General features: G+C 35.0%; 1 protein-coding gene across 3 annotated transcripts in view; it reads left to right on the top strand.

The window, feature by feature from the left end:
- Positions 1-9,582: 9,582 nt before the first annotated feature.
- The window catches only part of kntc1 (kinetochore associated 1), a 53,173-nt gene continuing 39,488 nt past the window's right edge, over positions 9,583-23,267 (top strand). For 2 of the 3 annotated variants that reach the window (XM_043240554.1, XM_043240552.1), the window contains exons 1-15: positions 9,583-9,890; positions 10,147-10,267; positions 10,354-10,469; positions 10,545-10,626; positions 10,945-11,057; positions 13,710-13,820; positions 16,170-16,263; positions 16,361-16,413; positions 18,899-19,011; positions 19,119-19,164; positions 19,636-19,740; positions 20,710-20,753; positions 20,893-20,958; positions 22,169-22,244; positions 22,323-22,445. In XM_043240554.1, coding sequence (XP_043096489.1) covers positions 9,759-9,890; positions 10,147-10,267; positions 10,354-10,469; positions 10,545-10,626; positions 10,945-11,057; positions 13,710-13,820; positions 16,170-16,263; positions 16,361-16,413; positions 18,899-19,011; positions 19,119-19,164; positions 19,636-19,740; positions 20,710-20,753; positions 20,893-20,958; positions 22,169-22,244; positions 22,323-22,445 — 1,395 coding nt within the window. In that variant the 5' untranslated portion in view covers positions 9,583-9,758. The remainder of the gene's footprint in view (positions 9,891-10,146; positions 10,268-10,353; positions 10,470-10,544; positions 10,627-10,944; positions 11,058-13,709; positions 13,821-16,169; positions 16,264-16,360; positions 16,414-18,898; positions 19,012-19,118; positions 19,165-19,635; positions 19,741-20,709; positions 20,754-20,892; positions 20,959-22,168; positions 22,245-22,322; positions 22,446-23,267) is intronic. The other variant, XM_043240553.1, reaches the window with a different exon arrangement.

Here is a 23,267-nt window from a genome sequence, read left to right as displayed (position 1 = left end):
CAGAAGGTAGCTGTTCACATATTTTTGGCAAAGTGACGTAAGTTTGCCCAGACCCCTTCCACGGCTATTGACGGACACTGCCGTTTTAGCATAGACTAAATGTGTTTATTTTTGCAATCATCATTTATGATTGTTCTTTATTATTATTTATTTTTTTATTATTATTATTAGAATCTTTGCAACTAACTTTTTGAAATGAAAGTTCTGTGATGGATGTGGCTAAAGTTAACAGTCTCAGAGAATTGCTCACCCCAAGGAAGGTAGGAGTGAGCATTTAAGAGACATCCACTAAAACGGGTCACCATGAATAGAGCTGTTTCTGACAGGGTAGAAAATGGTGTCATGTAACACACATTAATATATAGTTTTAAACAAGTACAGCTGATTATAAAAGTACACTGATTTGCAATATAATAATAATAATTATAATATGAAGATAAACATAATACACTGTAATTAATAAATAAATGGACTGGAATATACAATTCAATAGAAGTCTACAGGAAATTTTTATCAAAACATGTCTGTTAGGAATATATGAAGACTTCCCCTTTAAGGGAATCACTCACGCATGTAAAAGCAGAAAGCAACAGCAGAGAGAGAAAAAGTGTCTCGGATACATATGTTACCATTGTTCCCTAAAAGAAGGAATGGAGATGTCACATTGGTGACTGACGAATTGTGATCTCGCCAGAGAGACCAATCTACAGAACTTCGAATGCAACAAAATGAGCCAATGGATATTAGCATGTGCTTATTGCATATAGCTGTAGCTGATCACAGAGTGAGTATAAGTGAGCAGCTGATGCACGCATAATTAGTTTTTTCGAATGTTTTTTGTCAACGAATGCGCCACAGGAGCTGCCCCCTCTAGTGCCCTGTTTAGGCCTTCTGGTCCTTCCTATAAGGCAGACAATAAGACAGCGCTCTACACAGAGAAGGTCAACTACTGCTATTCCTCGAGTAACCCAACTAGTAAGACTGGATAACACTGGGAAAGCGTGCCCTTTCACAGGAAGAGGCACACTGTGGAGCCACCTCTTCCCAGATGGGGTTAAGTGGGGTTAATTACTCATGTGAAGTAGCACCGTAGGGCCCTATGCTGAGATGGTTCAGGCTGCATCATTTAGAGATGGCAGAACGTGGTCTGCAAGAGAAACATGGCACTAGTAAGTGTACCGTAGAATACATAAATGGGATCCCAACAGAGTCACTCATATGGGCACTTGCCTGACACCAGATTTCATGAATTCATTAGCTAAAAGGTCTGGTGTCAAATGCTCCGCTACATCTGGGCTGGACAGGAAACTCTCTGAAGAAAGCTATAGAAACGAGTGAACATGTTAGGAATCGTTCAGTGAGCAGATCTATAGATATCTGCTAGTGGGGAACCACGAGTCAGCATCATGGATCATGAAACATCCCTACTGAAGTGAGCGGGCAGTGCACACCTTGTGCTTCATAGGCCAAGGTGATGGCATCCACTATCCAGTGGACCATCTTCTGCTTGGAGACATTTGGAGCATTCTCATTCAGCTGTCCACTGTAACAGACTGTTTTGAGATCCTAAAGCTCTAAGTAGTATCCACGTACTGTCACAGTGTTTGTACAGAATAGAGCAAAGCTAGGGCTAGGTCTCCTCTAGGGGCAGCACCTGGTCCCTAAAGAGAGTTTCTTCTTGGTAGGAACCTTGTGCTCATAACCAGGCTGGGGTCTTAGTGTGGCACTGAACTCAGCTGGCCCAAACTCAAAGCATGATTCGTCGACCAAAAGTGCCTATAGGTCCTCCACCTTCGTGATTGAGGCCAATGCAGTGAGGAGTAGGGTTTTCATAGAAAGAAACTTAAAGTCAATTGACTGCAAGAGCTTGCGCCAACTTGTTGCATGAAGGAAAGCATGGCTCTGATCGAGCACTTCCAGGGGTCCTCACTGTGAGATGAACATCATTCAAAGAACAGGTTCCACTTCAATGCATAGGCCCATCTAGTGAATGGTACTTGTGTTTAAGCGATAGTGAGTGCTGCACATGGAGTTTGTACAGGTCTGGACGCAGGTGCCAGAGGGTGCCCCATCTGTGTCTGTGCTAGAAGGCTCACTGAAGGGAAATGAATAGATGCGCAAGCCCTGGGGCCAGCTGTGTGTCAGTGCATTTATGCTGAGCATTGCCTCGGTTAGGAAGTAGAACCACTGGCAATTGTCGGCTGTGCACATTCCCGGGATGTGGACTGTGTGCTCACTGCATGCTGGCCACTGCACACTCCTGATGTGGCCGTCTGCATGAAAAAAAAAGAAAAAAGATCCTTGTGAGACTGCGACCACCTCTGTTGCACTGTAATGCCCACACTCGTTCCGTCAGCTTCACTCGAAGAGGAATGACCAGCTACTTCCAGCTTAAACCAGCTTAGACCAGTAAACCAGCCCAGGCTGTTTATTTCAGCAGGAATTTTATAATAAATGGGAATCCGATGTCCCCTTTAAAGGAAAACTAAGTTTTTCCATATTTCATTATGTTCTTCCAGTTGATACATATCTATCCCATCTCAGTGTGTGCACTTAATCGTTTTATTGCATGGCACCACTATTTTAGCATTTAGCTTATTCCATTAATTCCTTTGGAACCAAACAGGCATGGATTTAGAAGCCACCTGTAACGCCAAGCCAGCAGAGGGAGCCTTCACCTGAGTACTAGCTGTTCTCTACCCTTCTGCTCAGTCTTCATCCAGTTCCTGTTTGAGGGCTTTATAACCAAAATCCCTCCAGGTGTTTACTGTGAAGTACTCCCAGTTCATCTGCCTTACTAAGTGTTCTATCTATGGTATCTGATTACCTTCCGCATGATCTCTGCCTGTTTTCCTGTTTGCATCATCCAATGGGTTTACAAATGTAATGGAGCTATGTCAATTTAGCAGGTATTGTATACATATGAAGTTGAATTCAGGCCACTTTTTTATTCTGTGTAAATGTTTTACAGGTAGTTGTTCTTGTGAAGAGCAGCACAAAGATGTTTGGTGACATAGCAGCAGACAGATTGTCCTGCTTTTCGGCATTCATTGTGTGGTTCAGGAGGACCTCATTCTCATTGTGCACAATGACCCTTTCAGATCCATGATTATATTCAGTCTGACTGCAGCAGTGAGGGTCAAGATGGACAGCAGAGACAGGTGAAAGTGGACACAGTGGTTAGCTGCTTCATCAGAATAAAGCTACAGAACTGTTTGAATAAAGATTTGTTTCATGTGTTAATGCTTATTTGTAATGTCATGGTTATTTTTATTTAGTTTACTCATGTATTCATATTTCCTGATGCTAATAAAAAATTGTAAAGTTAGTATTTTCATTCATTTTTATTAATTCATTCATTACTTGACTGAAAATTGAGATCTGTTTACCTTGGCTACATTTCTAGTGGTGTCTAGTAATGCATAGAGTTGACAAAAGCAAATTACACTCTTTTTTTTTTTTACTAGAAATATAGTGTTGGGCTACCAATGCTTTCTGGGGTAATCTTAATTACTACATTTTTAAAAATCAAGTCTTCAAAGATCTTTGAGCAACTGATCAACGTCTCTTGTGCAGATATTACAAACATTGCAAACATGGAGAAAAATGTACTAGTGTCATGAATGAGAGGTCTGAGGCATGGAGATCCATTTGCAGGATTTTATTCAATGAAGGCGTGGTCAAAGCAGGCAGACGTCAGAAACACAGCAAACAGGAATATAAGAGGCAAGGCAACAACAAGGTGGCCTGTATGGCCGTAGCTGGGCTGGATGAGGGTTCACAAGCAGTCTCTATAGCTGCGATTGGACAGAATGTAGATTCACTGGCGGCCCTCATAGCCATGACTTGCCAGGACAAGGGTTCAAAAACAGCCTCCGTAGTCTTGACTGAACCGGACGATGATTCACATGCAGCCCTTATAGCCGGGAAAGAAGAGGGTGAGAGTTCATAGACAGCTTCCATAGCTGTGGCAGGGCTGGACAATGAGTCACAGACAACCTTCAAAACACATAAAATGGCTAAAATGGCAACCGCCATTACGGGAAGCACAGTGGATGAAGCACAGAGAACAGTCTCAGCGATGACTTGTGCTGAAGCTCTGGGGATACCGAATGCCCTCACTCATAACACTGATGGGTCTGCCAGACTGGATATCAGTCTCAAACACCCTCGGAAAACCCTGGTGTCCTCAAATGCCGCATCCACAATGCCTGGAAATACTGGAGAGGCATCCATAGTGGCTGAGAACTGGGGCTGGATATCCGCAATGGCTGAAGGCTCCGGTGTAGCGGCGAGCTTGTGCAATATTATTAGAAAATACAGGATTAGTTTCCATTGTTATGCTATATATCTCAATTATATGAAATTTCTAAATTATCCAAGTTAACAGAGGGTGTTTAAATATGTAAAAGATTGGATGACCAATTATTTTCTCCTATTAAATTCAGATAAGACAAGATATTACTTATTGTACAGTACACCTAATCTCTTTTATTACAATTTGCAACTAGATGGATATACTGTTAATTCCTCTAAAGTCAAAAATCTGTGTGTAATATTAGACAGCAACTTTTCTTTTGAAAATCATATTTCCCATGTTACAAACCCATGTTACAAATCTTAGAAACATTACCAAGCTTAGAAACATGTTACATGTTTAGAGCTAAGATAAGAGCTAATTCATGCATTCATGCCCTCTAAACTGAACTATTGTAATGCACTGCTAGCTGGTTGTTCTGCATCTTCAGTAAATAAGATACAAGTAGTCCAGCAGATAGATGCTGATCATATTATTCAAATTTTACGGTCTCTCCACTGGCTACCTGTTAAGTTATAAAATATTATTTCTTACGTATAAGTCCCTTAATGGTTTAGCTTACCTAACAAATGTACCACACTACAGTCCAACCCTCGCCCTAAGGTCGCAAAATTCTGGACTTCTGGTAGTACCTAGGATAGCAAAGTTCCATTAAGGAGGTATGTGTTAAAATTAAACAAGCTTCAGTCTGGATTCAACCCTTAAATGATCTGAGATGACCAAACACCTGACAAAAGATGATTCCAACCCCTCAGAGGACAACATACATAATTACCAAATTTTGCCATAAGTTAAATAAATTAAGTTTCTACAAATATAAATATATTGTAGAAACTAAATTTAATTTAAAGCAGCTTTGCAATGTGTATCATAAAAGCCCTAAAATAAACTTGAATTGAATTGATGTTCTTTGAAACTTTGATTTAAAGTGTCATTTATTTCATTTTATTATTCAATTTATTATTTGACAAACCTGTAAAACCCTTTGTTACCCTGTAGAGCATATAAAATCCTGATCAGTGGCATAAAAGTAATCCTGCTGGTACTTATTCCTCGGTTTCTCGCATTGACATGCACACTTCCCCTTTACACAATGCAATGCTCTACTCTCTATGTGTATGATGCTTCTCCCATTATAAGCTGTTGGAAGTAAATGAATTGATTTGACACTTTTGTATAGATGTGTTGAATTTGACAAAGCAGTTTTATAAAGAATATTATAAAGAAGAGTATTGATCTTGTCAATTAGTGAGTTTTAGTAAACTAATAATTTTAAATTGGCTTTTAAAATGGGAATATTAATATTACATGACACTGATCCTTTAACCATGCATTGGCACATATTTTGCAACATGATTTCTTGACTGCCACAAATACTGTCTAAACAAAATAATGATTTTGTGCACTTTTTACTGTACCAATATTTTAAACTGGACTTTTAAAACTTTATTGCACTTCACACACACACACACACACACACAAAAAGCCTTACCTTGCTAAAGCAATGACAAAAGCAATTGATCTAATGGCATTGTTGAGTGCTCTAAATAAAACTTTGCATGCAACAAACAGGTAGCAATTCACTGATTCACTGACACTCTGATTCAATGACATACAGGCATCGTCAGATTGAAAGTACTCTAGAACAATGATCTTGGGGAATTCAGTGGGGGTGGCAATTATATTTAAGGGTGTTCATGCCACTCTTTATCACAACCCTGCTAAAATGTAGTACCAGCACAGGTAAACCGGTTCCCCCTCCTTCCTGCTGGTGGAGCCCTAGGCAAACAAAATTTTCAAATTTTCTAGAAGTTATCTGTATAAACGTAAATTTGAAGTCCAAAAAACTCTGAAAACTACATTCCATGAGACAAAACAGAATGGAGGACTAGAAATGCTCAGAGCTGACTGGTGCAGGTTTGAAATCTTTAAACCAGAATAAAACCCTGCAGCCCTGTAGTGTAAATTAAATCCAAACATCAAAACCAACCATATTAATTTTTTCTTTTTCAAACAAAACATACAACTTTATCTTACAATAATGGGTGATCTAGAGGGGGACAACACTACATTTTTGGCCAGATTTAGCAGTATAGCAAGAATATACGCTATTCTTTAGCAAGAATATACACTTCTAATTCTTTTGTGTACTTGCGGAAGTGCTTGTCGAAGAAGTGTATTGATTCTTCCGTTTATGCATTTGTATAAAAGTTTAGTAATTATTCTGTCATTTTTCATTTACAGTCATTTCACTGTATATAATATTTATGCCAAAAATATTAATTCATATTTATTTTAACACACTGTCAACTTAAATTATAAATAAATTATATAATAAATTATTATTTAGCCAAAATGTTCAACGTTTTTACATTTCTATAAGACAATGCCGTGCACTCATTTATCTATTTAAAAACTACTCTTATTATAATGTATATAAACTGTGGCAATACAATTAAACAAATAAAATAAAACAAGATAACTAAAGATTTACTATAGTAAAACCATGTTCATTTTTGTAAGGGTGTTCATCAGTCAAAATCATGTAAAATGTAATTTGGTAAAATATGTTAATTGGAACATTTCAACAGGTGATATATGAGACGTATGCCTAAACATTCTTAGCTTCTGAATGCATACTCCACAAGAGCATACTCTCTCATAACATTTCAGAATTGAAATGCAAAATAAACAGCGTTGACATTCTCAGCAACACGGTTGACAGGAGAAACATTAGCCTCTTTTGTGATAGCAGTACATTTTGTAAAATGACCAGAATGGCCTTACCGGTAAATTCAAATTCAACTTCAGAAATCTCTAGCATTTATTAGGATAATGGCTTGACACTGCCAGAATTTTATAGCAAGGGCCATTAATCAGTTGCCAGTGAACACGTCAAACTAACGATCAAGACTACAGACTTTAGCCTATGATTATAGGAATCTTTTTTTGTCTCAGATTGTGGCTAAAATCGCACAGTGTGAGCCGGGTTTAAAATGATTGGTTATTTTATCATAACAACAGTTATTCTCAGGTGATGATAAATTTCTTCATCCGACCGGATAAGGAGAAGTGCTTTAATTTCATTGCCGTTCCAGTCACATTGACATTTCTTTTATTTCAAGACTGAGGTCTCTGCAGAAGACCTAACCCTACCCTTAAACCTACCCTCACTATGACATCAAGCAATCAAGTACACAACACAAACCACCAACATTTATAAAGTATTTACTGTGGCAATACTAATTGTGGCAGTAATGTATATTCATAAAAAAATTAAATGTATTGTAAAGAGCTAACCAATGTCATGTAATGGAGAAAATAAATATAGACTAAACTGCATATATATATATATATATATATATATATATATATATATATATATATATATATATATATATATATATATATACTAATGCAATGGAATCATTTAGGTTTTTTTTTTTTTAATAAATTAGCAAAAACACCTGTTTTTTGCATTGGCTTTAAAGTGTATGGAGTGTAGATTGATGTGGAAAAAAGTAATTTCAAGCTGTGTAAGATAATGCAGCAATATAATACGAAATGGAAATAATAAAGATGTATGAATACATGTATGTATGAGTGTGTGTTATTGTGCTGTGGGTTATGTTTCCCATACATTTATTTATTTTTTTTTTTTTGCGACCTGCCACAATATCAAAACTGACCGATTTTCCAAAAGGCTCCGTTGAATAAACATGAGCACGGCAGAGTTTTTGAAAATTACAAGCACAGATAATTAGCATTTTTAATAAATCTGCCAGATTTACACAGCAAACATATTTAGCTTGTTGTCAAAAAATCATCTATTTTAGAAGGCTTTTGTTATTGACTCTTTTGGGATGTCCACTGGAAGTTATGTTAGGGCCACAAAACAGCACTATTTATATACTTTTAACAACACTTAATGTATCAAAGCACTGAACAGTATAAAATAGGAGAATAGAATAATGGGGATGTATACTGATGAGATTGAACAACTTGTTATTAAATGTAGAGACCATACACGCATGCGCTGTAATGTTTGTTTATGTTGTTGTTGAAACTGTCTATATACAGGTGCTGGTCATTTAATTAGAATATCATCAAAAAGTTGATTTTTTTCACTAACTCCTTTCAAAAAGTGAAACTTATATATTATATTCTTTCATTACACACGGACTGATATATTTCAAATGTATATTTCTTTTAATGTTGATGATTATCATATATATATACTTGTATACAGCATATATATAGAGAGAGAGGCATTTGGCCAACTGGTATGTCCAAATCATTGAAATCTGGCCCTCTTTAACACAAGTTTGAACACTCCTGTTCTATATATGAATCAATTAAGTAACACAAACGTTGGCTTGTGTAACTTGCAAAACAATTTTTTAATAACTTGTATGACTTACATTATTCCCACATCTCTCTCTATGTTGTATTTGCTTCTCCTGATTTCTCTCCCCCTCTCTCTCTTTGATGCAATACCCACTGTCTTCTTGATATGCACTGTCGCCATCTGCAGTTCAGCATGTCCTTGGACATGGACAGGTTTGTCCTATATGATTTTAACTTTTTAAAATTGCCAGCATGTAAGAGGCAGTCCCATTATATTTAGATCAAATTTTATTTCTCTCTCTTTTTTTACATTAGAGAAGTTGGGGGTCGAAACCACTGACTGTTTAAATGTGTGGGCATTTTGAGCATTTATTAAATATTTATTCATATTTATTTTGTATTGAATATTAAAACTAATTAGGAAGTAAAACTCCCTGGTCCTGCAGATTTGCTTCATACAACATCAAGAAGATCAGGCCCTTTCTTTTACAACATGCTTCACAACTCCTTGGTCAAGATCTTGTTTTGTCCAGGCTGGACTAATTGCAATGCTCTCTTAGCAGGTCTTCCAAGTGGTATGAAACCTTTACAATTCAAAATGAGGCAGCAAGATACATTTTTTGTAATAAGCCAAAAAGAATGCACATCAGACCTCTGTTTAATTCTCAGTTTAATTTACACTGGCTACCAATAGTTGCTTGCATAAAACTGACAGTTGAATAAAAATATATTAAAGGTGTTTAAATCTGTTAAATCTGTTAAATAAATAAATAATTATAGATTAAGGCTGCAAGCCTTGTCAAACACTTTACACTCCATCCCAGTAGGTGTCGAAAATGCACCAACAGTTGTTTTGACAACCGCCGTAAAAATGTAGAAGAAGAAGAACGCGGCAGAAGAAGATGTAGGCGCCAAATTTCAACGTTCTGGGCGGAGTTTGCTTTCACTTGTTGGGCTACAGATTATATGGAATAATTATTGACTGTTTATATGTAACTGTGCTAACGTAACGTTACATGAAAGATTGTTTGAAAACTTCCACGTCTTTTTGGACACTTTTATTTCAGCTGGCAGAAACATTTGCGTGTCAAGCATGTGGAATCAAGTCGAACTTCTTCTGAACGAGGATACTAACACAATCCGCCTCTACAGCGATGTTGAACAAGAGTCCGGAAACGCTTTATATCAAGTGGATACCTTGGTTAAACTCTCGTCTTCCGAAAAGGTTAGTAAAAACTGTATTCAGTATGAAGTGCACGAATTAAAAGTAAGTTATTATCGTATTACCCTATCTTGCAAGTACCTCGTATACAGCATGATTATGACAGCAGATCTTGTGTGTAGATGAACACATTTAATAATGTGTGTTAATATGTGTAATGCCTTGTTCAGTGGTTTACACCATTTACACATCTGTCTAAATCTATATGATTTATTACAGTTTTCTTTATCATCATTCTTCTTCTTCTTCTGTGCTCCAGGTGGTGTCTAATCCAAAGGTCTATGCCTTCAGCACTACAAATTGCTGCATCATTGTGGCTGACACTGCTGTGGTTCTCTTTGATCCTGGTTTTCAGACTGTTCTGAATCATTTCTATTTTGGTAACGCAAGCAAATTAAGTGAAGCTAACACATACTACTCTTTGAAGTATTGTTTATATCTTCATATGTTCTCATGCTTAATTTAGACACTGTAGTCGATGCAGTTACTACTTGCCCCCAAGGACAGTTTCTTCTGGTTGGAGAGAGAAGTGGAAGTCTGCATATCATCTATGTCCCTCTGAAGAAGACAGTGCTGACCAAAGTAATTGCTCTCCTTCATAGAAATGTAATAAGTGCTTATTGGACTGTAGTAACATAGAACTCTTGTGATACCTAGACTATGCACAAACAAACCCCTACTGATGGCGATGAGACAACCTTCAAGAGACTAATACTGAATGAGACACCTGGTTCTAAAGGTCAGTGCCTGTAAATGTAAAGCAGAAAAATAATGATGTAAATATACTACATATGAAGAGTTCCAGAATTCCAGAAAGAGTTCTTTTTTTTTTTGTGCATTCCAATTAATCTCAGTCAAACTGAAGTTATTTTGACTAGCTTAACAAATAACTAAAAAAAGTGCTAACTACAAACACTAAAAACATGATAACAATAAAAAAAACCATGATTTTTGAAAATGTAAAAAATGTTTTTGCAAAAAAACACTTAGTGATATTATAGTCTAACGTTTTATTATTATGAATTTATTATCATTAAAACATTCTCTTTTTTTTCAGGAGTGTATGATCTCTTTTTTATTATTAATGATGGTTTCCTACACACATCCAACGTTGCCCTGGGAAAAATCCAGAGAGCGATTGAAAACATGGATCTAGTGACCTTAAATAAGGTTGGTGTTTCATTTTAATTTAATGCCTTTTAAGGTTTCTCTCACATTTATTTTAATAAAAGGTTAGTTAATCAAAAAACTAAATATAATTTGCCGGAAGAATTCTGATTTAAAAAAATATGGTTCTCATCTATGGAAAGCCTATTCCCCAAAACTTTCAGGCTTTAAAGAGGTTCATTAAAAAGGTTTTATAAGAACAAAACAACCTGTTAACTGCTTTATTCTGCAAACTAAACTTCAACAGTGTATGTGACATCAGTTACGAGAATTGTTCTGTATTTTGCGAAAAAAAAAAAAGAAAAAAATCATAATTTACTCCTTTTTTCTGAGTTATGTCTTCCGTCATTTTGGAACAACATGAGGTTTAGATTTATTACAGAATAAAAATTTTGGGGTGAACTAATTCTTTAAGATAAACAAGATTTGGTATGGTTAATAATGCTACTACTAATGTTTGTCATAACATCTTTTATTGCTATTAAAAAGTACTTTGACCTGCATATAAAATATAGAAATATAGAAAATATATCGTCATAATCAAGTTTTCTGGTGATATTTTGTGAAAAACTCTTCCAGTGGGTAGAGTTTATGTGAATAGTTCACCTACCTGTTGGGGGCGTGTCCCTGAAACTACATCAGTGCACCCTCCTCAAATCACTACTTATTTTATGGATTATTTTGAAAAGGTAATAAAGTTTCAATGTTAGGCATTGAAGCAGCAATCGCAACAGTGTCTAAACAATACAGTTTGTCTAATATAATAAATAGTACATAAGTTGTTTTGCTTGATCGATTACAGGCACACAGCAAAACAAACGAATGCTAGGCTTGTGTATGTCGTGCATGTCACACCTCTAGGGTCGATAAACGGCGATATAATTCAGAATTTTCTCAGTGTATGATATACCTCTAATTCTTCAGATCAATCATATATTCATGAAATCAGTTTGAATAAGGAAAGCAATAACTTTGCCATATTCAAATTATTTACTACTCATTTCCTTGTAAATGTACCACAGTCATTGCATGCTTTGCATGTGCTGGACCCCGCTCTGTCCCTGGAAAAAAATTCAGGCTCAGGCAACCAGTCATTTAAATGCAAATAATGGGTTTTGAGGAGAATGTTTAGGCAATAATTACATTGTTGGCTTCACATATATTTAGTCTCAGTAGGTGCTGTTGTTAACAGCAGGCATATCTTTGTACAAAGGAAGAAAATTGTAAAACGTAACATTTACCTACCGAATATGTCATGTTGAAAGGACTACAGCAAAGCAGCTCTTTAAAGTCATTTTAAAGTATTTGCTGCATGGATTGAAAAACAAGCTAATAAATAATTCACATACGAAATTGCATTGCAACAAATACAATTTTTTAAGGTATTCAGAAAGAGAGCAATATAAATTCTGAAAATATATGCAGTTATATAATTATAGAACAAAGTTTTACATATGCAATTAAAATTTGTGTTTTATTTTTTAATTGTATAGCTGCAAAATATAATCAGGCCTGTTTTAAAGCTTTGCCTTATTTTTATGTTTAAGACCATTTTTCTAATTAAATGACTCGCCATCTCCTTATAAATCTAGTTTAGCCTTAGTTCTGACAGGTCCGCATCAGCTGACCCCCATCTACTTATAGATCTTTTCATGGAACCTGAAATTACCCATCATGTTTGTCTGTGCACGTAGGGAGGATGCTCCAAACTTCCGGTTCACTGTGTACACGTATGTATCTATGGTTACACGTGTTCTCAGGCAATGAACAATAAATCACAAATCAAAGAGAAAACTGACAAAACACTTTGAAGCATTCTACAGGAGGTCTGTCACCACTATGGTGCCCTCCATGGAGAAGTGATTAAAAAGGTCTATAGGAATACGACACCTATATAAACATTCTATTCTGTTACCCTTGGGGGTTATTGCTGTTCTCCCTGCTCTTATCGCAGAGGGAGTTCTTGCCCAGAACATAACCATCCTGCCAATAGAACTGTATGCTAATTGTCAATGATCTTTGCCGATAGTGGTCCTGATACCCTTAAAAGAAATCCTCCAGATGTCCCTGCGACATATAGCCGTGTCCTTTCATCTGGTTTAAATCCAAAATACTTCCAGATTGGTGCTGTCGTATTCGGCTTTGAAACCAGATCCATTTTGCAGATGGGTGTAAAAACTCATGGATGATACTGGGCACTGTATTGCATGCCGAAAGAACGGTGGATGTTGGGATGCTGTAGGCACTGCAACTCCCCTTGTGTTTTTTAGAGAGTTGTGCAATCATTGCGGTGATCTGAAATCACCGGGATGAGATCAAACCATCACGGTGAGTTGATTATTTAATCATTGTGACAGTCCTATTAACATCACAGATAACATCTCAAGTTACTATTGATTTTCACGCACATATCCAATCGGACACTAACCCTGTCCAATTGCAAATTAGTGATTTTAGTTCAAAGTCTTGTCAGTCAGTGATGCCCTCTGTTGTTAAGGATTAGCGGATGGCTGCATGAACACTTCTGATGACTTCACTGTCTGAAAGCAGTTAACAAAACAAATCAGCCATTTATATAAATCAGTGGATACAAGGCAAAATAAAGGAAAAATGAGAAAAGAGACATAAGAGACAATGTTTTTTTTTTTTTTTCAGATCCAAGATGATATCCTTATGAACTTCTGTTCAACTAAAGAGATTCATGAAGATGGTTGCAAGTCAGCAGGTCTAGTCTGTTTTGGAAGCACAATGCACCTTCTGATTGGGGTAACTTTGATTCTAAATCTCAAACTCACATGCTTCCTTAAACATTTTGTCCTCATTTCCCAAAATGAGCTGATGCATTTTCCTTCCAGCAAAGTGTTTTTTTTAGTATTATTAGATATTTAATTTCTGAAAGTTATGATGTATATACAGTACCTTGCGAGTATTCATACCCCTTCTGTTTTTTCACATTTTATGTTGCTGACTTATGTTAAACTGCTTTAAATACATTTTTACCCACATCAATCTATACTCCGTACACCATCTTTCCAATTTGTTTAAAAAGAAAAAAAATAATAAAAAAATGATTCCATTGAATAAGTGTTCATACCCTTATCTGGGAAAGTTGAAATTTAGTTTAGGAGCATTCATATTGCTTGTAGATGTTACTACACTTGAGATAAGGTGAAACTGTGGCAAATTGGGTATGATTTGGAAGGGCACACACATCCTTATAAAAGGTCTAGCAGCTGATAATGGATATCAGAGCAAAAACCATGCATTGAGGTCAGAAGGAAATGCCTGAAGAGCTGAGAAACAGGGTTTGAGTCAAGCCACACATCTTTTGAAAGAGTTCAGAAAAAAAATTGGCTTCACTGAAGTGTCATAGAAACATATAGTCTTTTGTTAACCTTAATAGAAAAAGTTTAAAACAACCATGACTCTTCCTAGATCTAGGCTCCTGGCCAAACTGAGCAACTGATGGAGAAGGGCTTTGTTTTGTAGTGGTGACCAAGAACCTGATGGTCACTCTAGTTGAGCTCCATGATCATGAGATAGAAAAACTTTACAGAACAACAAACATCACTGCAACACTTCATCATTTTTTTTGGCTCAGTCCTCTCCTCAGTTAAGACACATAAATACACACTTGGAATGTGCAAAATAGTGCCTAAAGGACCCTCAGACTGTCAGAAACAAGATTCTCTGATCTGATCTGATCAGCCTTAATTCTAAGCATCATGTTTGAAGGAAACCTGCTCTACTCTAATCACCTGCAGAGTACCATCCCAAAAGTAAAGTGTGCTGGTAACCTCATGCTGTGAGACTGTTTTTCAGAGGCAGGGACTGAGGGACTCCTCCAATTAGAAGGAACACTCAGTGCAGCAAAAATATAGAGATAGCCTTAAAGGAAACCCAGTCCACATCATTCAGAAACAGTGACCACGAGCACACAGCAAGAGTGGCTTATAGACAATTTTGTGAATGTCCTTGAGTAGTCCAGACACAGCCTGCGTTTGAACCCAATCAAATATTTCTGGAGAAACCTGAACATATGCATCTGCCCCCTTCCAACCTGACAGAGCTTGAGAGTTGAAGAGGTGAGGAGAAGAGTGGAAGATCATTGATAAATTGCTAATGAGCAAAGCTTGTTGCATCAAACAAAAAGACTTGAGACTGTAAAGATGCTACAGCTAAATATTTAATTAAGGGTATGAATACTTATGCAAAGGAATAATTTCAGTTAAATTTTTTATATATTTGCAAAGATTAGTTTTTTTTGCTGTACAGTTATGGTGTATGGAGTGTAGATTGATATGGGAAATTTAAAGCAGTTTAACATAAAACAACAACAATACAAAATGTGAAAAAATGACATGTTTAACCGACAAGAAGGGCTGGGCGATTTTGCAAAAAAAAAAATTTATTTTCAGAACATTTGAAAGATACAGGGTTTTTATTTTATTTTAATTATGGTCTTTAAATAGTCAACTAGTCAAATTTATTTGCAACATGATTCAGATAACTTTATTAATCCTCAAGTTTAAGAAAATTCTATTCCAAGTGTACAACACACAGAGCTTTCAACATCATTTAAATGTTAAACAAATTTCTTTGCAGAAAAGATGCCTGAACTACAACTACAAGTTTTATGTTCAGAAATTATAGGTTACAATGAAAATGCTTTTAAAAATTATCAATATGCAATGTAATTCAAATTCAAAATGACTGTCTTTTACATCTTTTACATTTTAAAACACTTGTAAATATACCTGTACAATCTGCGCTCGGATTGTTGTTTTTTCTTTACTGTTATCACCGGCATATTGTCAAAGTGTCTAATTCTGACATTTGGTAATATTTATATCTAAAATCATGCTTCCTCAATTTAAAAAAACAACAACAAAAAACATTGCAAAACATTCAATTCAACGGTAAAATCAGAAAAATTGCCCACCTTTACCTGCAAGGCTTTAAACATGCATTGCATACTTAAACATTTCAAGTGTTGTGTACTACAATACATTTTTTCAAAAGCTGTGTTATAACATTATTATTACAAATGGTGATAGTATGATAAACATAAAAAAAATAAATGTAGCCCTTACTTCACCTGCTTCTTTATGACAGGCTGTTGGTGCCAATGTACTTTCACTTTGGACCATGGTCCCTAAGCAGAAATCATTGTCTCTCTCAAAACTTCTTGACTCTGCTTTTATGTCAGGTATTAAATGTTCTTAAAGTGTTTCTGTTTTATTAGTATTAAAATGTGGTGTGCATGTTAATAAATCTGTAACGTGTAAAATGTTTCTCTATTCAAGAGGTGAAGAAAATTCAAGTTGTGGATAATTTGATGTATGTTCTAAACGGAGAGGTAAGATTATTTATTTTTAAAATCACAGTGAACGTGCACGGTTATTATAACTTAAACATTTGCGTATCTACAGTAAAAATTAAATACATTTCACGCATATGTACGCATACATGATGCTAATGTTGTTTTCAGTGTCTACATAAACATAAACATCACCAGAGATGCTGTTAGAGAATTTAAATAAACTTAATTTAAGAAAAGCCATTATCAAATACACTCAGAGTTTAAAATCAGAAATAAGTTTTCATTTGGTAATGTTCACCCTGATCCAGATACACACTTTTTTGAGCGTTTTAAATCTGGATTATGCCAATATTTTGCATTTTATTTATGCATTTCATTTACACTAATAACTAATTCTGACCGGTCAATTTCTGAAGATTGTGCCAATATAGTTTACAATCAGTGATTTAAAAAACATCACATTAAAGATAATGTTTTTGTTTGATATTGACAGTTGTTTGGCATTTGTTACAAATGTTGTATTGTTTTGAAGTTTTATTAGATTTTTGTTCCTGAAATTCACCCTTCTGCTGGATCAGAATAATCCCATTGTTTTGGATTTAAAATTATCCCAATTTTTACTAAAATGTTTTAATGATCTTATCCAAATTCAAGAATCCTTTTTTTTTTTTTTTTTTTTTTGAACAACCCATTTTCAAGATTTGACCCAAACCTATGGCCAGATTTTACTACATTACTGTTAACTTACTGTTAACTAAAAGCATTTCACTACATGTCGTACTACGTATGTCTGTGTATGTGACAAATAAAATTTTAATTTGAACTTGAAGTAACTCATACATTTTGATTAACTTTAAGTTAAGTTAATTAACTTGTTTTAGTTGTTGCAACTTAAATTACAACTGATTGGCCAGCTGTACAGTGCATTGTGATTGGCCAAATACTGCAAGCTCTAATAGAAATGTTATGCCTCTTACTATAATATGATGTCGCTTCCCAGCTCTATGACAGCAAAACAATATAACACATTATAAACAAGGCATTTGTTGCATCCAATGGGGACATAATTACGGATTATCATGATTCATGGCTTATCATGACTTTTTTTGCATCGCACAAACATAACAATATATTAGTGAACCTTACAGAGTTATTGCTCCACTTCATAGCCTCTGTGCTGTATAGGCTGCTCTGTGAGGTTTTAGGAATCAGTTCTCTGTAAATGCTCTGAACACACTCTAATATTTGGGTTGAACTTTTTTGGGACAGTGTTGTGAATACAGCTTGACCACTGATTTCTAGTTATGTCTTCTTGTGAATGCACAAAGGAAGTTGTTCAGGATACACAGCGTGTCATAGTAAAAATGGAACATGGCGCCCGCAGCAACACTACAGCGAGAATAATAGCTTTTTTATTTTGTGTAAACACTTTTAAAATAAATCATTTTAAGTAATATTTAAAAATAAACCCACTCAGTGATGTAGAAAAGTGGAGTTGTTTTTAAATGAGCCATTTTAGGGGGGGTATGAATAAATGAAACTTTTATTAAGAATATCTCTTTGGTTTTGAAACTTTAATCTTTGCAATTTTAGGGATCTTATCTATGCACTAGCAACTTGTAACAAAAGAAAAAGAAAACATTTGAAATCTCATCTTGTAACTCCTTTTTGATAAATCTTCACTGTCGCAGCACTGATTGTCTACATGGTGCTGCTCCGAGGCGAACACACCTACACATTTCTCTCTCTGTTGGAATTGACCTATCGGTAGGCCCCGCCCCCCTTAGTTACTGAGTTTCTCAACGTTTACAGTGACGACCTTGTCCAATTATGTTTTTGCACATTTTTCAACACAAAGTCCTCCATGGAGTTATTTATAAAATATTTATAAATAAATTCAGTGGATAACTGGAAGCAAGGGTTTACAGATTACCATTCAATCAGAGAAGTCGCATATTACAGTTGGTCATCATGATAACGGATAACAACATTTAGGATCACCACTGTTCGTGTATCACAGAAAAATGAAATAAAAAATAAATAATAACATGAAATAAATGATATTGTCCGATGTCCACTCTCCATGCAATTGATACTTGACTGCCATTGGCTGGGGAGGGGCTTACCGATAGGTCAATTAAAAACTACTCCCCAACACTTCTTAGGAAAAGTAAAATAATTAAATATAAATCAATTCTAATACAAGTCAATCAATTTTTAAATGGTTTAAAAAAGAAGATGGTTAAATTGAATTGATTTTTTTTTTTTTTTTCTCCCACCCCTAACTATTATTTTCTTTCATGTGAAATAGCTTATTCAGGTCAGTACTAAATAAACAATAACATGCATTTTGTATGATCCCTCTTGTTTTGGGTAGAATAATTAACATTTGCCGAATCTGCAAGGTGCATGCAAACTGTTGGCTTTAACTTTACATATTACCTATATAAACGTGTGTGTGTGTGTGTGTGTAATTTTTATTTATTTATTTATGTTTTCTTTCTTAATTTTTTTTTTCTAGGGCATGCTCAATTTGTTGGACATTCACTCTTTTGTCCTGCTTTGTTGCTGGCCAGATCAGTACATTGTTGATTTCTTGCTGATATCGGATGGAAACTCCTCATCTATTGCACAGCAAGTTTCATTTTTTCTTGTTTTTATACAAGACATACAAAGATTGGTTGTTCATTTTTTATTATTAATTTACAAAGTGATGAACATATTTATTTTGTGTTAAACAGGCAAGATGATAACGGCATGAAAATCATGTCCTTGGTTGAAGAAAAGGTATTTCATGAGTTCTATGTATGTGCAAATATGCACTACCACGGAATAGTTCACCCAAAAAGAAACTGCTGGCTGCTTTGCATCACCACTGACTTCCATAGTATTTTTTTTCCTACTATAGAAGTCAGTGTTGACCCTACAGCCTGATTACAAACCTTCTTCAAAATATCTTCATATAGCTTTGGAACTACTCAGAGGAAAGCAAATGATAGAATGTTTATTTTTGGGTGAATTATTTCTTTAAGTTGACACTTTATCCTTCAGGGGTTTTTCTGTATTCTTACTAATTTCATCATTGTACATTAATACTGAAGATATAAGTAACACACATGGAATTATGAATTAAACAACCCAGAATGTTTTAATAATGTTTTATGTCCAAAGTAACTGCATTTTGCTTTGAAGACAGACACTTGCAGTGAATGATTACTGAAAATATAGTTTTAATCCTTACATTTTCTTTGTGTCAAGGGTCATGCTAGGAAACTTGTGGTTCAGTCTCTGCCTTCTATGGAGGTTTTCTACTCACTCGAAGTGTCTTCTCAGTCTTGGTTGATCCAGAAGGGAATCAGTATGGTAAATAAAACGATGTATATCATTTTGGTATTACAAAGAATAGTTTTATAAATGTACTGCTGGGCTGCTCTAAACAGCAATAGTGATTACCAAAATCATTAGTTGAATTGAAAATCAAGCTGTTATGAAAGCTATAGGAGGATATTGTTAAGCACTGTTTTCACTGTTGCTTTTAAAAAAAAAATCCGATTAATCGATTTAATTAGAAAAATAAGCAAGCACTGTATCCTGATTTACAAACAAATGACTCCTTTGAGTGTATGAATGGTTAATCAAGGCTCAAACACTAAGTAGTTAATTAGGTTTGAATCTGGTGGATCATTCACTAAATGCACTTACTAATTTTGTGAGAGCAGATACATTGCTTAATTTCATACTCATAAAGTATGCTATATCATTTAGAATGAGGGGGAAAATGGTAATGTAATTGACATTATTATTGACATTATTTTAACTGTTGTAACATTGACTTTGGGAGCTGTTAGAGTTGACGTTTTTTTTTTTTTTTGTCTCGGACCATACTTAGAAATGACAGAAGGCCCTTTGTGACTAAAAGTGCAATTGGAGCAGGAAAAAAAATATTTTATTTATCTGCCTTTTTCCATTAATGCAAAATTAACCCTATGGCTAAGGCCTCTGGTTTGTGATGCTGTAGATAAATAACGAGTAGATTAACAACATGCAGTAAACGGTAAAGCCATTTGCACATTAACTGTTCTGTGCAGCTAAAAATAGCTGGACGCTGATGAGAATTTATATCAAGAAAAAGGTGCATAGCTGTGAATTTCTTCAGAATTATGTTTACAAAAAATGGATATTGATTTAATCTGTTGGCCTCTAATTGAAACAGTACAACAATAGAATTTTTTAACCATTATAACCATTTAAGTATTGTGTACCTCATATCTAATTACTATTTCTTAATATCTTATATGAAAGCTAACTGATAAATGTAAATTCTTTCCTCAGGACACTATCTATCTGCTGGAGGGAATTTTGGCAAACACAAACAGGTGGCTAATAGACACAGTGTGACAGTCTATAAATATTAAGGGCAATGAACTTTTGCATTTATATTGCAGTTTAAGCTTGTAGTGTATTCTTTAGATTTTGGATAGCCAAAAATATGATTTATTCATCTTTGTCATCTAGCAGCCCTGAAGATCCAGTGTCTACTGTTGTGATAAGATGCTTCACAGAGGCGCTGCCAGAGAACAGGTGTGCTCATTACAACAGAACTGATTATTTACATTTACATTTTACTAATTTAGCAGATGTAATTCAGCAGACGCTTTGTATCCAAAGCAACTTACAAATGAAGACAATAGAATCATTCAAAAATTATTTTTTTTTCTTTTTCCTATGTTCTATCCACTTTTTTTCTTAAAAATACAACTTTTTTATAAAAATCTAATATTTTATAAAAATATCATCATCTTCTTCTTCTTCTTCTTCTATATTAAATATATAATTTAATATAACCCTCTGGTGTTCATGTAGGAGTCTTCTGTTGTTTTTAGGCAAATCATATCTAGGTCTTTAATCGTAAAGTAATTTAAATAAAATAAAAATAATTTTACTATATTTACTGTGGGGTTTTTTTTCTGTAACAAACCAAAAACACTTTTTTTCTCAAACATTTTAAATTGATGGAATGGCTGCAGATTAGTGCTACCTAATGGAAAGAAATTAAGAAAATGCATGCAATAAACAAACTCGATGCATGTAGGCATGGTGCTTAAATAAGCTTTTATCAAGTGCCTCTGCTGATGCGTCAGTTTAGTTATGATCTGATTTGAACCTGTTAGCTGAGTATTTGCATAAATGGCTGTGTGTATTCTTTGCTCGTCTGGCTGAATTATTGAATTTATTTTGAACTCAAATCCTCAAAACTTTTGAGTTTTACCCAAGCATGCCTTACGGGTCCTGAAAGTGAAGCCAAAGCTAGTATAGGTAATAAACCCCACCCTCTCCACATAATCTAATAGCATGTGAGACAAACTAAATCAAAGAAGTTTCCCAAAGATGGTTTATGTTGTTTGAGGTAGTTGTAATCTTGCTGATTTATGTTTAAGCGTTAAGTTTAAAGACGTTTGCTCTTAGGCAGTTATTTGATGCTATGCAAATTAGGTGTGGTGTCATGATTGTGATCTTGTGATTGGATCTGTGGAAGTTTGGGTGGGACTTTAATACTGTTGGCTGTAAATGATGTCATTTTCTCAAGATGGCAGCGGGCATCCTGAGATTCTTTGGCTTCACTTTTCTATAGTGGAAGTAAACGTGTTGTCTTTAAATTGCAAAATGTTTCAGGCTAACACGACTAAATACTTTTTAAGTAAAATAAATTGTACTTCAGGCTTCAAAGCAGTTGCTGTCCATGGTTTCAATGCATGTTTGCAGTACTTTGTACACTATCTTCTTTCACCAGACTGAACAAACTTCTTTATAAGCACAAGTTTGAAGATGCAGAGAAATTTGCCAAAGCCTTTGGACTTGATGTTGAAGTAAGACACTGGTAAAGTTGCCATATAAACACATACTTAGAGATTTCATGGTGAACTAACAAGGTTTCCTTTTTTTAGCTGGTGTATAAGGTTAAGCTTAATGTTGTGCTGGAAAAGCTTATCTCGGCATCAGGCAGTGATCAAACCCTTGAGTGGCCTAAGCTCATTGAAGAGGCCAAAACCAACCTAATGAAGATCATGGTAATATTCATTTTCAATTTCAATTACAAAGTAAAAATCATTAAAGTACAAATAAACACAACTACCTTTGAGCAGTATGCTGCACAAAGTAGGTAACCACACACAAAATTAAAGCAAAGACAGGATCACAAATAATAATTATAAACCAGATCAAATAAAAATGTTTTTAAGTTGGGTTTGGGCGATTCTGATATCTGTAGAAGACTTTTCCGAAGTTTTGGGTCAATGGGTTTTTGTAACAAAAATATTTTGTTCATAAATAAGTTATAACTCAATGCACTGTCTTCCAGAAATGGCTGGATGCGCATTCATGAGGGACAGAGAGAGTTGAGTTTATGCATAAAGGTCCATCCTGTTTAGCAATTCTTTACTATAGAGAGGAGACAGTGCAAAAACATTCATTGGGCTGAAATATCTGTTGTTGAATATTAAATTAAGTTATAATGGTCAACATGTTGTGCAAATATTTTATGAGGAGCTGTAAAGAGATACAGCAATATTAGCCATTTCATAATTGCCTTTTATATGATAAAGAAGTGACTGTGATCAGTCAACATGTTCAAGTAAATTACTCTTACCTGTTGGTTAACACAGAGTTTGTTTTATTCATCCTTATTAATTTTTTTCTTATTAAATTTTCAATTGTTTAATTATAATAATATTTAATAATTTATTTTATTTATAAAGATGTTTAAACTATATGCTCTGTACAGTGCTAAAACTAAATTATTCAAACAAATTGTTAACTTATTAAAACACTGCTGCTCTAAACTGTACCTGCCCCCAAATTTTTGTATATTCAAAATTGCATTTCATACATTT

Source organism: Puntigrus tetrazona, chromosome 5, assembly GCF_018831695.1.
Source record: "Puntigrus tetrazona isolate hp1 chromosome 5, ASM1883169v1, whole genome shotgun sequence".
Classification (NCBI taxonomy): Eukaryota; Metazoa; Chordata; class Actinopteri; order Cypriniformes; family Cyprinidae; genus Puntigrus; species Puntigrus tetrazona.
The sequence above is the reverse complement of the archived record's forward strand: the minus strand, read 5'-3'. Positions and strand labels throughout refer to the sequence as shown.